The sequence below is a fragment of the Saccoglossus kowalevskii genome, chromosome 13 (genome assembly GCF_978046115.1).
Source record: "Saccoglossus kowalevskii chromosome 13, keSacKowa6.1, whole genome shotgun sequence".
Classification (NCBI taxonomy): Eukaryota; Metazoa; Hemichordata; class Enteropneusta; family Harrimaniidae; genus Saccoglossus; species Saccoglossus kowalevskii.
This window is the reverse complement of record NC_140653.1, coordinates 25,681,275-25,694,374: the sequence shown is the minus strand read 5'-3', so window position 1 is coordinate 25,694,374 and position 13,100 is coordinate 25,681,275. Positions and strand designations below refer to the sequence as shown.

At 32.5% G+C, this 13,100-nt stretch overlaps 1 protein-coding gene across 1 annotated transcript in view; it reads left to right on the top strand.

Annotated features, from left to right (window-relative positions):
• The window catches only part of LOC100368596 (sodium/potassium/calcium exchanger 5-like), a 45,071-nt gene extending 33,943 nt beyond the window's left edge, over positions 1-11,128 (top strand). Inside the window, exons 4-9 of the mRNA XM_006821810.3 lie at positions 2,397-2,500; positions 5,533-5,633; positions 6,401-6,771; positions 7,986-8,216; positions 8,751-8,852; positions 9,402-11,128. Of these exons, the coding sequence (XP_006821873.1) occupies positions 2,397-2,500; positions 5,533-5,633; positions 6,401-6,771; positions 7,986-8,216; positions 8,751-8,852; positions 9,402-9,730 (1,238 nt within the window). The 3' untranslated portion in view covers positions 9,731-11,128. The remainder of the gene's footprint in view (positions 1-2,396; positions 2,501-5,532; positions 5,634-6,400; positions 6,772-7,985; positions 8,217-8,750; positions 8,853-9,401) is intronic.
• Positions 11,129-13,100: the final 1,972 nt, after the last annotated feature.

Here is a 13,100-nt window from a genome sequence, read left to right as displayed (position 1 = left end):
TTCTTGAGGATATCTATATTAAAACTATTAAAACCACTCTTTTCAGGCTTTTCTTTTTCAAATGCCAGAGAATCTTAGGATGGTTTTCTTGAACAAGGGAATGCAAATGATAAGGGAAGCTACTTATTAAAATTATCATTATAATTAAAATCTCTTCAAAATTGATTTGGAGAATAATAATTATATTTATCTGGGTTTGATTTGTGCGAGTGATAGATGAGTAGAATCACAATCTCTTTAGAAAGCCAGCTTAAAATCGCTGAAATTAACTCGTTCAGTAACATTGGAAACTCAAAACTTATCTTTTGTTGAATTATGAATAGTTAAAATCATTGCCTACAGCATCTAAAGTAGCAGGAGCAGTCTAACTGTTTTGAATAGTTGAACAGACCTTAAACTTGCTCTTTGATATATGATATCTTACTTTCATTACAGGATTCACATGGGTTAAAACCATTCCCATATTTTTTTTTTCGCCATAACTTTGGTACAATATTTTGCAAATTTCTATGTATTTGTAAAGATGACAGGGCTGCGCTGTTCATATAGATGATTATCGGTCGCCTGTCTATTGCAATCAACAATTTCTTTTTCAACTTTTTCTTGAAAACTTCCAGCTCTATTACTTTGATAATATGCGTATGTACCTTGGGTGGACCTCTATCAGACTCCTTCATTTCGTGACGATATCATTAATTTTTTGCAAACATTTTTGGTAAAAAATGATATTTTCGACTTCTTCTAGCGCGATTACTTAGTTTGTATGATGACGTTAAATTCTTGTTCTTAACAGCCAGAACAAAACTATACTGCATTACTTGATTTGGCTACCATAATGTTCTTGTAGGACGGCGGAGCTATTTCAGTTTAACTTCTCATTGGCTACATGACTTTTTCACAAATTTTGAAAAAATAATGAAAAATTGACAATAGTTGACTTTGCCATTCAAAGGTGGACCACAAGAAAGAGGGCTAGGGGACACATTGAGACAAAAATATCTGTCCCAGATAACAAATTGAGAGCAACTGACTAGTCTAAAAAAAATATCCCAGGTAGTGTAGAATAGAGTACACAGCTTCATCCAGGAATATCTCAAAACTACCAGTAAAAACCCAATACTTTCTCTGCCCTTCAATCGATGATGAAAAAAGATCACCTCTATAAATTAGGTCAACTGGCCAGATTCTGGAAACAATGTACTAGTATGTCCCTCTATAGTTCATTTTCACCTAATAGCTGGCATATTGATAAGAGAATTTGATTTTTTTTTAAAAAGTGCACATTTAGGTCAAAGGTCAATTCTTTATTGGTTCAATCATATTTGTATAACATATTAAATGGTGCATGTTATACAGACTTGAAAATGTATATGCAAAAAAAGGTGTATACAAATGACACCACTGATTACAAAATCACATGAAAAACACATAATAAATGTATTAAATTATCGCAATTGAGTTTAGAATTTTTCTAGTGACTTTTTTCTTGAAATGTTTACATGGGTATGTTCAGTTATTTTTATATTATATATTATGGCTTGACCTTTTCACTCGAGTTCCTTCTTATCACAAATTCACAAAATAGTCCCATTTATAGTCTGCACTTTCCATCAGAAGATTGGAACAAAAATAGCCAAAAAGTTTGAGTGAAAACTGAAACTTTACTCAACTTTTTTCTGCTGGCTCCAAAATTAAGGTTCATTTCCAGAATTATTGAAGAATATAAGAAAAAAAGTGCAGAAAATTTGGGTGACGAATTATGGTGGTGAAAAGGTTAATGTGATGTTATTCACAACAAGTTTAATTAATGCAAACAAGAAACCATCATCTGATTCACATGGCTTCACTAAAGCCCAACATCCTATGAACCTGTGTGATTGTGTTAGGGAAAGTTGTATTTAATTTCAGTTAAGTGAAATGATCGGGCATAGATTGATCCATCATTCAGCGTTCTTGTAACAACAAATCAACCAATCGATATTGCAGTCTGGTATCACGTCATAGGTCATAGACAAAAACACATGACTTCATGTTCAACTTCCTATGGAAACCTGTCCCCACACTTGACTTGAGTTTTATTAACCTTGGAAATGCACCAAATGTATTTCTATTTGGATTTTGCTAACAATAAATACAGGTTTATAATGGGAATTCTGCCATTCTGAATATTGGCTGGCAAAAATGACAAGGAACTCTCATGGAATGAGGCTTCATTACATATCATTACCCCCCAAACCTTATTTACCTTTGAAAAAAATATATTTTGTTTGTATCACAAAAGAAAAAAAAATAATTGCTTAATATGAAATTTTATGTATGGTATGCTCAAATATTTCACCACAATTACATTTTGTAAGTTAAATGTTTATAATGATTCATTGATTTGTATTTTCCAGGAGTTTTTATCACAGAAGACGATGTTGGCATCGGTACTATTGTTGGTTCTGCTGTTTTCAATCTTCTCTGTATTATAGCATTATGTGGGCTTCTTGCAGGCACGGTAATTACTTTTAGTTTTTTGTCTTTTTCATCTTCTAGGTTACAGCACTGATAATATTTCATCCTTGCATTAAGAGTATTGCATTAATTTCTCTGTGGTTGATAAATCAGAGTTAGTATGTATTTTTAGTATCCAGAAGTGTGAAAAAAACTTGTGAAAATTTGTTCTTAACTTTTCCCATTTTTCAATACAAGAAGTAAGTTAGTATGTGTTTGAATTACCCAATTTTGAGCTTCTGAGTGTGCAAAGTACACAATGTTAGGTCTATGTGTTTCTGTGTAGCCAAATCTCAAAAACGTCTGAGCAGATTTTGATCAAATTTAGTACATAATTTTAGGGTCATGTATGTGCATATAAAGTAGCTAATTTGCATATTAATTATCTCATTTCAGATTTCAGTCAAATTTATTACACTGTACCGGTTACCTTTTTGAATCAATTTTCTACACCTAAATTTGTTAAACATCGAAATTGTAATATTGAAAATTTATAATATAAGAGGAAAATACAGTCTTGTTTCATGATTCATTGACATGATAAGCGAAGCGAAGTGATGTGCTGTGACTGCATCATAGTATATTCATTTCATAATATTCAAGAAATTACGGACGGACGGACGGTTTTCACATTTGTACTACAATATTGTAGTCACAAACATGCTCAATAATATTGGTATTGACTCCATAAATATGAGATAAAATAGTTTCTTTCAAAGATTTGTTTTCTAGGAATGTCATGCATAACTTGAATTGCCACTGTGCAGAATGTTATGGTTATACATATTTAAATAATAATAAAACCTCCATAGTTGCATTTTTACACAAACAAGTGTATGAAATAATTTAATTTAATCACAATCCCACAAAATTCGGTTTTCTTCAGAAATTTAGCAACAAAACAAACTGCTGTTTCTATACAGATCAACCATTAAAATCATATCATGTAACTTTTGAATGCATCAAAAACCAATAAAGATTATGAATCAAAACCAGCAATGACACTTTCTGGACTCTTGTCAAGATGTAGGCGCATTTAGAGCCACATTTATTCTTTGATATTGATGCTAACATACTGTAGAATACTTTATTTTCGCTTGGAATTTATTTTCGCTATTTTTGCTGAAGGGATGATTCCATGAAAATAAAATCCAGCGAATATACTTTTTTTCCTATATTTCACATTAAACTCATCAAAAACAGTGAAAATAAATTCCAAACAAAACTCCCAAAAAAGCCTTTTCAATGAAAATTAATTCCAGCTAAAATAAAGTATTCCACAGTACAATACTGTATATGAAGTCATCCTGCGTCTCGAATACTGGTAAACAAGTTTTTAGTTATACCGCCATTAGTCGGTTTCGAAATTGGAACATTTTTTGAAAACGAAGCAGGGAAGCTCCAAAGGTTATAGCTTGTTTTGATTTTCAAAAAAATACTGCATGTATTGTATTAATCCTGATGAATATGTTCTGATCTTTGTGGAATATGGAAGTTATTTTCATTCACTTTGCTCCTGAAAAGGCGACCGGAGGACACACTGCATCACTCATGAAAAATAATTTTCATGTCCATCAAACATCACAATGAGGACATGGTGTTATGTCTTTTACCGTACTCCCCGGCATTAGCGCCCACTGTCCTCAACTCAGAAAATCATGATTTTCTAGGGGTTGGCGCTTACCCAAGCCCCCCCCCCCCCTCAGAAAACAGTGCAAAATGACAATTTTAGTTCACCATGTGATAGATTAAGAGGATATTACATGTATGTCTTTGGGGGGAAATAGTTGTGTTGTCATTGACTTTTACAATGTTGAAACAGAAATGGTAACAAATTACATGCAGTTTTCATTACAATATTAACTTACGTACCACCAGAATTTACGTGGTTAAAAAATACAGTCAGTCAAAATCTTCATCGTCATCTTCATTGTCGAATGTGTTTTTATATTTCTGTGAAAACAGATGGTCTGAAAAATTTATTATCATCCGTTATTTGCTCGAGTGCTATTTGAAATAACCCGATCTGTGATCATTAATTGAAACAACCATCAATGTATTAGCTCCGCTGTTGACTATCTGTTGACGACCGGTGTATGTCGTTCGTGTCAACTTTTTATACTTCTGACTCTAATTTTGATGAATAATTTTGTAATTTTTGTTAAAAAGTTATATTTTCGACTTGTTGAAAACTGCAAGTCTGATTGCTTTGATATATATATGATCTCCTACAGATGTTTTTTGAAGAATAAAAATTATATATATATATAGGTACGTACATGTGGACCTAATTTTATGAATATTTTTGTCATTTTTGGTAAAAAGTACATTGAAATTTGCATTGCTAACAGCGAAGCTATTTCAGCCGAGAGGCTGCTTCTTTGTTTTGATATCTTGGCTTTTCTACCTTTATCATTTGTGTGTGATGACGATCCAATCATGTTGTTGCGTATGAATTTTATAAATGAATAAATATACAGTATATATGACTAACCATGTGTAATGGAGATTATTATATATCGTCAGCATGTTGCACTGCTGTAAAACCTTATGGCGGCCACAGCTTTATCTCTTCCATAATCCCTTTAAATTTTCTTGGAAATTTTGTTGCTTGTAGTGTCATAATTTTTCCCAGATGTGGATTCAATATTGTGCCCAATTTTATGTCTTTGATTGTAATTTTGGATCAAAATGACATAATTTTCTTTTGGCTACTGATCTTGATCAAAAGTTTTTTAAAATGATGAAAAAAAAATTATGTAGGTTTTATTTTGTGAAAGGTTGACTTTGGCACTCTAAAAGTTAAACCATAATTTCTTGAATTAAAATGAAATTTTATCACCACAAATGCATTTGATTGATCAAATTATGAAAATTCTTATCAATTAAAAACAATTTACATTAATATGCTAGAGAAAAATTTATAAAAAAAAAAAATTGGTTTCAGAAAAAACCAGGTGGTAGGAATATGTTAGTAATAGTAATGCAAGGTGTGCTCACTGGATTAATATGATATGCATGATTTGTTCATTACAGGTAATAAACTTGAGTTGGTGGCCATTATTCAGAGACTCAATTTGTTATATAATCAGTATTTTAGCATTGGTTGTTGTCATGGCAGATGAAATCATTCAGTGGTACGTATACTACAAATCTAACCTTGAAAAATAGGGTTTTTAATTTCTTTATATTTAATAATCTTTTAAATGCAAAAATGTTTCCCATTGTTTTTGATGCAACATTTTTCATTTTTCTTTTTTTTTTGTCAGTTTTGTTCAAATATTTTTCTTTAATTTTTTCCTGAAAATTTTTCACGGGGAAAACGGATTTGAAAAAAAATAATATGAAAGAAAATTAAAGCAGGTTTATTTTGTGAAAAGTGACGAGAACGTTCTTAAAGAGTAAAGCATCATTTATAAATAACTACTTAGCTTGGTTTTGCTGCTTTACACCAAAAGTCAGGTTAAAACCTTGGAAAGCCCAGATTTCAACCAATTTTCAATCTTGTGCCTTTTTTAATACCAACAAATCTCATAATGATTCCCTTGAAATATGCAAAGCAGGCTCAGAGTAGTTCTCGTTAAACAGAAATTGCATATTTTTTCTCTTATTTATTAAAAATACCTGTAGCTAATGGGGAAATTTATATCCATTAAGTTCCAAATTAACAAATAAAATACAAAAAATTATATATACACGCTTTGCGAATAAGCAAGAACTGAAATGAACAAAAATCAGTTTATTCACACACTCTACAAATGTTAGTTTTCAATTTTGTGGTCATATCGCAATTCCCGCGACTTGTTCAATTCAACACACCCTTGTATACATGTACCTTTATCTTCTAAATACTATATTTATTTATAATATGTATGTTTTTTTCTTTTCTTATTTGTTTTATCAGGTATGAGACTGTATTTCTTTTGATTTTATATGCACTGTATATACTTTTGATGTTTTTCAACCAGCGTATAAGTAGTGTAATTATCAGTCGAGTGACCCTGTGGAATAAACATACATGTATGCTATACAATAGAGTGTCAACGGAGGAAAAGAGCCCCCTAGTTTTTGATTCCTTAGCCACGCCTTCCAATCGTAGGGATATAGGATTGGAAGAGATTGAAATGATGGAGGAAAATATGAACACTCTTAAGTTTGAGATTGTGGAAGAATCGGAGAAAAAAGAATCCATCTCCACTGCAAATGGTGTTATTACTAAGGAGAACGACTATGAAAGCCTCCAAGCAAAAAGTCCATCTGATTTAGAAAAGAAAGGTTTGTTGAATTTAAAACATAAAGATCAATGTATGGCCATCTTTATTGTGTGGAGAGGCTCAGTGTAGGGCTCATGCCACTAATTGAAACAAAAATTAAAAACAAGGCTCAAAAATGAAAAATCAACATGCCAGTAATCAACCACATGAAAAAAAATAAGATGTTGGCCAGCTCAAACTCTTGCAAATCTCGGGTAAACACCTACTGTATTTGGATTGCACCAAGAGAAATCGGTGGAAAAACACCAAAATTAGAACATCCAAATTCACACAATAAACCCACAGGTACACAGCCTCTAAGTAGTAAACAAAAGACCACATGTTAATCTAACCTTTGACCCAGGTGATCACGCCCTCAAACAAGGAGCACCTGAGGAAAAAACAATTTTTAAAAATGTCATTGGTTCCTGCATTGGTTGATAAGTGGCATGTGACCTGTAGCCAATAAAGAAGTTTGTGTTAATGAATACTGCCCTCTGGAGTCCAATTTCATGATTATGGAATTATCTGTTTGAAAGCAGAGTTCATTAATTGCGAGGAGTGTGTCATGTCAAAGTTATTTATTAAAACAATACTTAAATTAAAAATCAAATAAATTTTCTATTGATTAGAAGTTAGTTTGAGAGTGCATATGAGTAATTGTAAGTCATTCTCTGCAAATGAGCTTCAGTGACCTGATTGACTCAGTCATACATTGTTGCAAGGTAATTTTAGATTTAGGGTAGTATTGAACACAGAAAATGGTCCAATTTTTTGCAACTGACGGTTCTCAAAACTGAATACCATGATACAAAAGTGGCCTCTACAAAAAAAAACACAAGATTGTTGTTGAAGAAGTAACATGGCTGAAACATGTTGGCACTGAATATTGGGAAATTTTGTCTAGCTATTTCTTGCGTATGGCTAGAGAAAAATTCAAAAAAATATTTACGTAACTGAACTAGGTTTGGGATATACTTCAGTTGGATGCATTTTGATCAATTTTCAATTCAAAATCAACTTCAGGTACTTTTTTTTATTTGATGAAACCTTTCACTTGACAAAATAGTACATGTACGTGCTCTATTGTGCATCTTCAATAGTGCATGTAAATGAACAATTGTGTTTATGTACTAATAGTGAAAATACAGTAGTGCTTTGACTTTTTTCACATTTTTACGAATTAGCCACTTCTAGTAATCCTCAAAAATAATATTTTTTTTCGTATCTCTGAAGATGAGGTGTGTATAGAAGAAAATGAGACTAATTCACCGCTGAATATTCCAGACAAAAATTGGAAGAAACTACTTTGGATAATTACCATCCCAATTAATGCCGTTCTATATACTACTGTCCCGGATTGTCGTAGCGAAAATTGGAAGAGGTGGTATATTTTCACGTTTATGATGTCTACGCTGTGGATTGCCGTCTTTTCATATATTCTGGTTTGGATGGTCACAGTAATAGGTTAGTGTATCGCCAACATTTTGCATCCTTTATATCCAATAGTTGAGCATTTGATAAAACTTAATTGCTAATTGTCTGGGTTTGACCCTGGTTTGGAAATGGAGCTTTTAGCTATAAATAATACCGGACATCTAGGGGGCCAAGTGCTCCCTAACTCCAGTCATAAGATCAAAGAGACATGATTGCTCACTCATCACCATTTTCTACTTTTGTCACTTTCCATGATCTAAATAATCTCCCTTCCTCTATAAAATTTGTTGATCAGTTTTTGAAATCTCTGATCACAATTTAATAGCAGTGTTTTGTATTCTTGCTGTAACAAAAGTTTTCGTTAAAACTTGAAAAAGTTGCAAAAAATGTGAAAAATTGTTCATCATAGATTAAGTTCAATATATGGCAGTGAAAGTTGTTTTGCCAAACAAGCAAGGTGTTCCCTGATTGGTTTACTGCTTAGTTGTTAGGATTTGCTAGCCAATCCGTGACATTCATTGATTGGTGCACGACTCACTCCTTTTGTTATTTTAATATTTGTAGGTGATACTTTGAATATACCAGATACTATAATGGGTCTTACATTGTTAGCTGCTGGTACTAGTGTACCAGATGCACTCGCTAGTATAATAGTTGCTAAGGATGGTAAGTGTTCTGCTCATGTCTGTTAACTCTTGTGATATCTGACACATTACTGGTCATTTATTCCTGTCCAGAGAATCGCATGACAAAACTGGAAATCGGTGTTAAACCAGAACAGTGTAAATTTATAAACAAAACCCTCTGTAAACCCAAAACCTGCATAAACTAGAAAACTGTCTAAACTGAACCCTGTTGGAATGGAAAACTGTAAACTGAACCTTGTGTAAACCCAAAACCTTTGTAAACTGGAAACCTGTCTGAACCAAACTCTGTGTAAACATAAACCTCTCTAAACTGAATTACTATAACAAGTGTCAACAGGAAATCTGTGGATACCAAACTCTCTGTATACTGAAATTGTGTGTAAACTAAAACCTGTTTGAACAAGAACATGCAAGAAATGTCTATACACTAAAACCAAACTCCTAAAATAAAATGCTTCATTTTTTAGGCAAAATTGAGAAGTTAATCCAGAAATGAAGCAGCTTAATAGTAATAGGTAATTTTTGTTTTTCAATTCTAACACAACAATGTAACTGTTTATTTTGTTAGGGTATGGTGACATGGCTGTATCCAATTCCATAGGAAGTAATATATTCGATATTCTGTTATGTCTGGGACTACCATGGTTTATTAAAACTGTTGTCATAGCAACCGGAAGCGACATTTACATTCACGGTGCTGGACTGACGTATACCGCCCTGATGTTGTTGGTTACCGTCTCCATTTTACTCATTTCCATAGCACTCAATAAATGGAGATTAGACAAAAAATTGGGATATATATTTTTATTAATCTACGCTGTATTTATGAGTTTTGCCGTGATGTATGAACTCAATGTATTTGGAATGTTCAGCTTGCCTTCTTGTCCGAGGCCGTAAATTACAAGTTGCATACCATAATATTGCATCATGGGAAAATCTCCTGAGACCGTTGGGGCTGCCATTTGGTTATTATAATTAAGTGATCTTGTAAGATCGTTTGATAAGTTTAATAATTACTCCAAATAAGTATGAATTGATGTTGTAGAAGTGTCCAGTGTATGAAATAGAACAGTGTTAGGATGCGAGAGTTGGTGACATCCAATCAGGACAATTTATACTGTTTGTATTTATGTTGATCTTGTTCATTGTGTTAAAACTGCACATGGCAATATTGAGGGTCTTGGGACAATTCTGTGAAATTTATGATGGCCAAAATTTCGCAAAAAATTCTGTGAAATATATGCAACAAATTTCCAGCATACTGTATGTCCAAATGTTGAAGATTATCTTGGCCAACCATTTGATTGTGTGTTCAAATTTCATTTTTGAATATAGTGTTCCAATATTGATTTGTAGGGATTCACTTAAATGCAATCTCCAGGGAGCAAATCATCTATAATTTATCACAATTTCTTTGTATTTGCACCATCCAATATTTCACATGATAGTCCAGTCCAGTGCAGACCAGTCCAGAATTAAAACTCTAGGAATGCTGAACTTTAAAGAACTGAGAATAATGATCAACATCACAAAGTGTAAAGAAGTTTTTTGTAAATGATTGTCTACTTTTCTTGTAAAAGCCTTGACACACCAAAATATGGAAAGAATACCGAACCTTGTATAAAATGTGATGGCTGCCATCTTGGTTTCACAATGCCATGCACAGTGAATACTGGGAGAGGTTGCCAAAAGTGTCTATAGCTATGTATATATGATTAATTATTTGTAAATTCTTATCAAATCAACATGACAGTTATGACACGTTTAATTTCAGAATAAGATGCTCAATATTTGTTTATTTTTTTGTTAATATTTCTCATGGTCACACAGGGATTTATTATTGTATATACACTTTGTAATTAAAGTTTTCTCAAAAATTTTAAGCTGTGCGTAAGGCCAACAAAATATGTTTCTGGAATATTTTTTCAGTTCTGGATGTAATCGAGCTGATTACATTTATACTTTATACATGCATCATATATCTTATACATATGTATTTGTTTCATATTCGTGTTTGGTCATGCATGGACATATTTGGTGTGCCCATTTGAATATGATGGGTTCTAACTGCCAGTCATTTTGTTCAAACGAATGCTGTTCCAGATGCACACAAATAAAGATGGCTTCAGTTTGTATCATGTGTCTCGTATTGAGGTTGATGATAAAGACATAAATTGTCTTGTACAATATCTGCTGACGTACCATCATCACGAACTGTATCGCCACCACTCTATTGATGTAATCTACCATCGTACTAACCTTGGCCCAAATAAAACTGTCACATTTACATGTAAATAGGTCATTGTTTTCTTCTTCAATTGCATGAAATTGTTTTCCTTACACACAGAAGTCAACCCTTTTCATTAGAATGTCTGATGTTTAGCTCATAAGAAAAAAGACTGGGACTATGTCATTATCAATGTCTTATTTTTATTCTGGAATTTGTGCTTTCATAATGATTTTTTATGAAAACTAAAAACGGATCAAAAATACAATATATTCTTTGGAGGCCCAATAACAAAATGTCATTCCCGTACAGTTTTCTTACAAAAGTTATCAAATAATATTATTTAGTATAATAATTATAATAATTTAATTAATTTTTTTTAAATTCTTGTTTTGTCACTGGGTAGAATTAATCCTAAAATGAAGCAGAAACTGAAATAAAATTAGAAAAGTATGAGCAGTGCATATGTTGAACTTCCTAATGAAATCGTCTAACTGCATGCACATTCCATATCATCAACCGTAATGCCGCCTTGCTGCCCTTTTGATCAAATTATGGGATGACCAAATTTCAATAAATTCATTTAATATTTATTTTTGTAATCGTGTATAGTAAAGTACCAGGTAGCCCATTAGCTGACCTAGCTATGTACAAGGTTGTCCGTTAAGACTTTATATTAAACAAAACTGCTTCCTGTCATTTTCTTACCTTGTCTGTATCAAGTAGATGAAGGTCAAGGATATAAGAAACTTGTCTGTCGTCGTCATCATCATCTATGTTACAATCACTGACTACTGTCATGACTACAAAAGTAAATGTAGAACTCCTAGGACAAAAATGATTTGCAATCAAAAAGTAATCGGGCTCGATATAGAGAATAAATAGACAGGACATTTACAAATCTATCAATTTTGCAGAAGTTAATAGACAATTTGAAATGTGGTTTAATAAAATATTTATGATTATAGTAGAAATCTCAATTTGTTGATAATTTCATACATGTGTATTTAATGTGTTTTTAATTAGTTTATTTCTTGTTGCAAAAATTATTTTTCATTTTGCTCAAATTCATAAACTGAAATCAACACAGTTGTTGTGCAGGAGGTTTGAATTTCAAGTATAGACTGTAATGTATATTGTACTCGAGACCCAGGGAAATATCAAACTCAATGTGATGCAGTGAATATGTATAACAAAGCGATGGTAATACACTGTAAGGCCTGAAATAGGGTATCATTCTGTCCACTTTTGAATTCTGTGCTACTATTTTTTTTTTCTTTCAAACATTTCTCTATATTAACATATCAAAATAAATATATCCATGCCACTGCATATCTACTATCTATAATATATTTACAATAAAAAAAAGTTATTTAAAGTTTGTGTTTATTGTCATATTTTTCTATATACACACACATCGGTTTCATACAATTGTGAAACAACTTTATGAAAGTTATAAAACATTTACCCTGGAAGACCTTTGTTACATTCAAATGCTATGTAAGCAGCTGTTGAGTAGAGTCATTGCACATTTCCTTTACTGGCAATTTCAAATACTGTCCTTCATTAACTAAGGCGATGTGATTTGTCAAGTTGATTGGGGTAGTCATTTGAAATTAAATATTTATATTAAAAACATTCATACCTATATGAAACTGAGGGTATATAGTTGTGGTGTAATCTAATATGTTACCGAGACCATTTGCAGTTTCATGTAGAGGACAAAATCTTGCGAAACTAAAATGTCCGTTGCTATAGAAATTAACATCTCTTGCATTTTTTTTCTTCATGGGATTAAGTGTATTTATATTGAACCCAACCGCAGTTACTTTGTAACAAATGGCAGCAAATGTGAAGTGTCGTAAACTATTTCCCTAAAGTCGCATTAATAGACATTCCTATAAATCGTGGCTACAAGACCAACACGATATCGACGATCACCTCGCATACTTTTTGCCATTCTCTTTCATCAGTCCCAGGCAAGTGCGACCGCAGGATGGCGCCTGACCCGTGTGATGAAATCACTTCTTCACTAGAGGG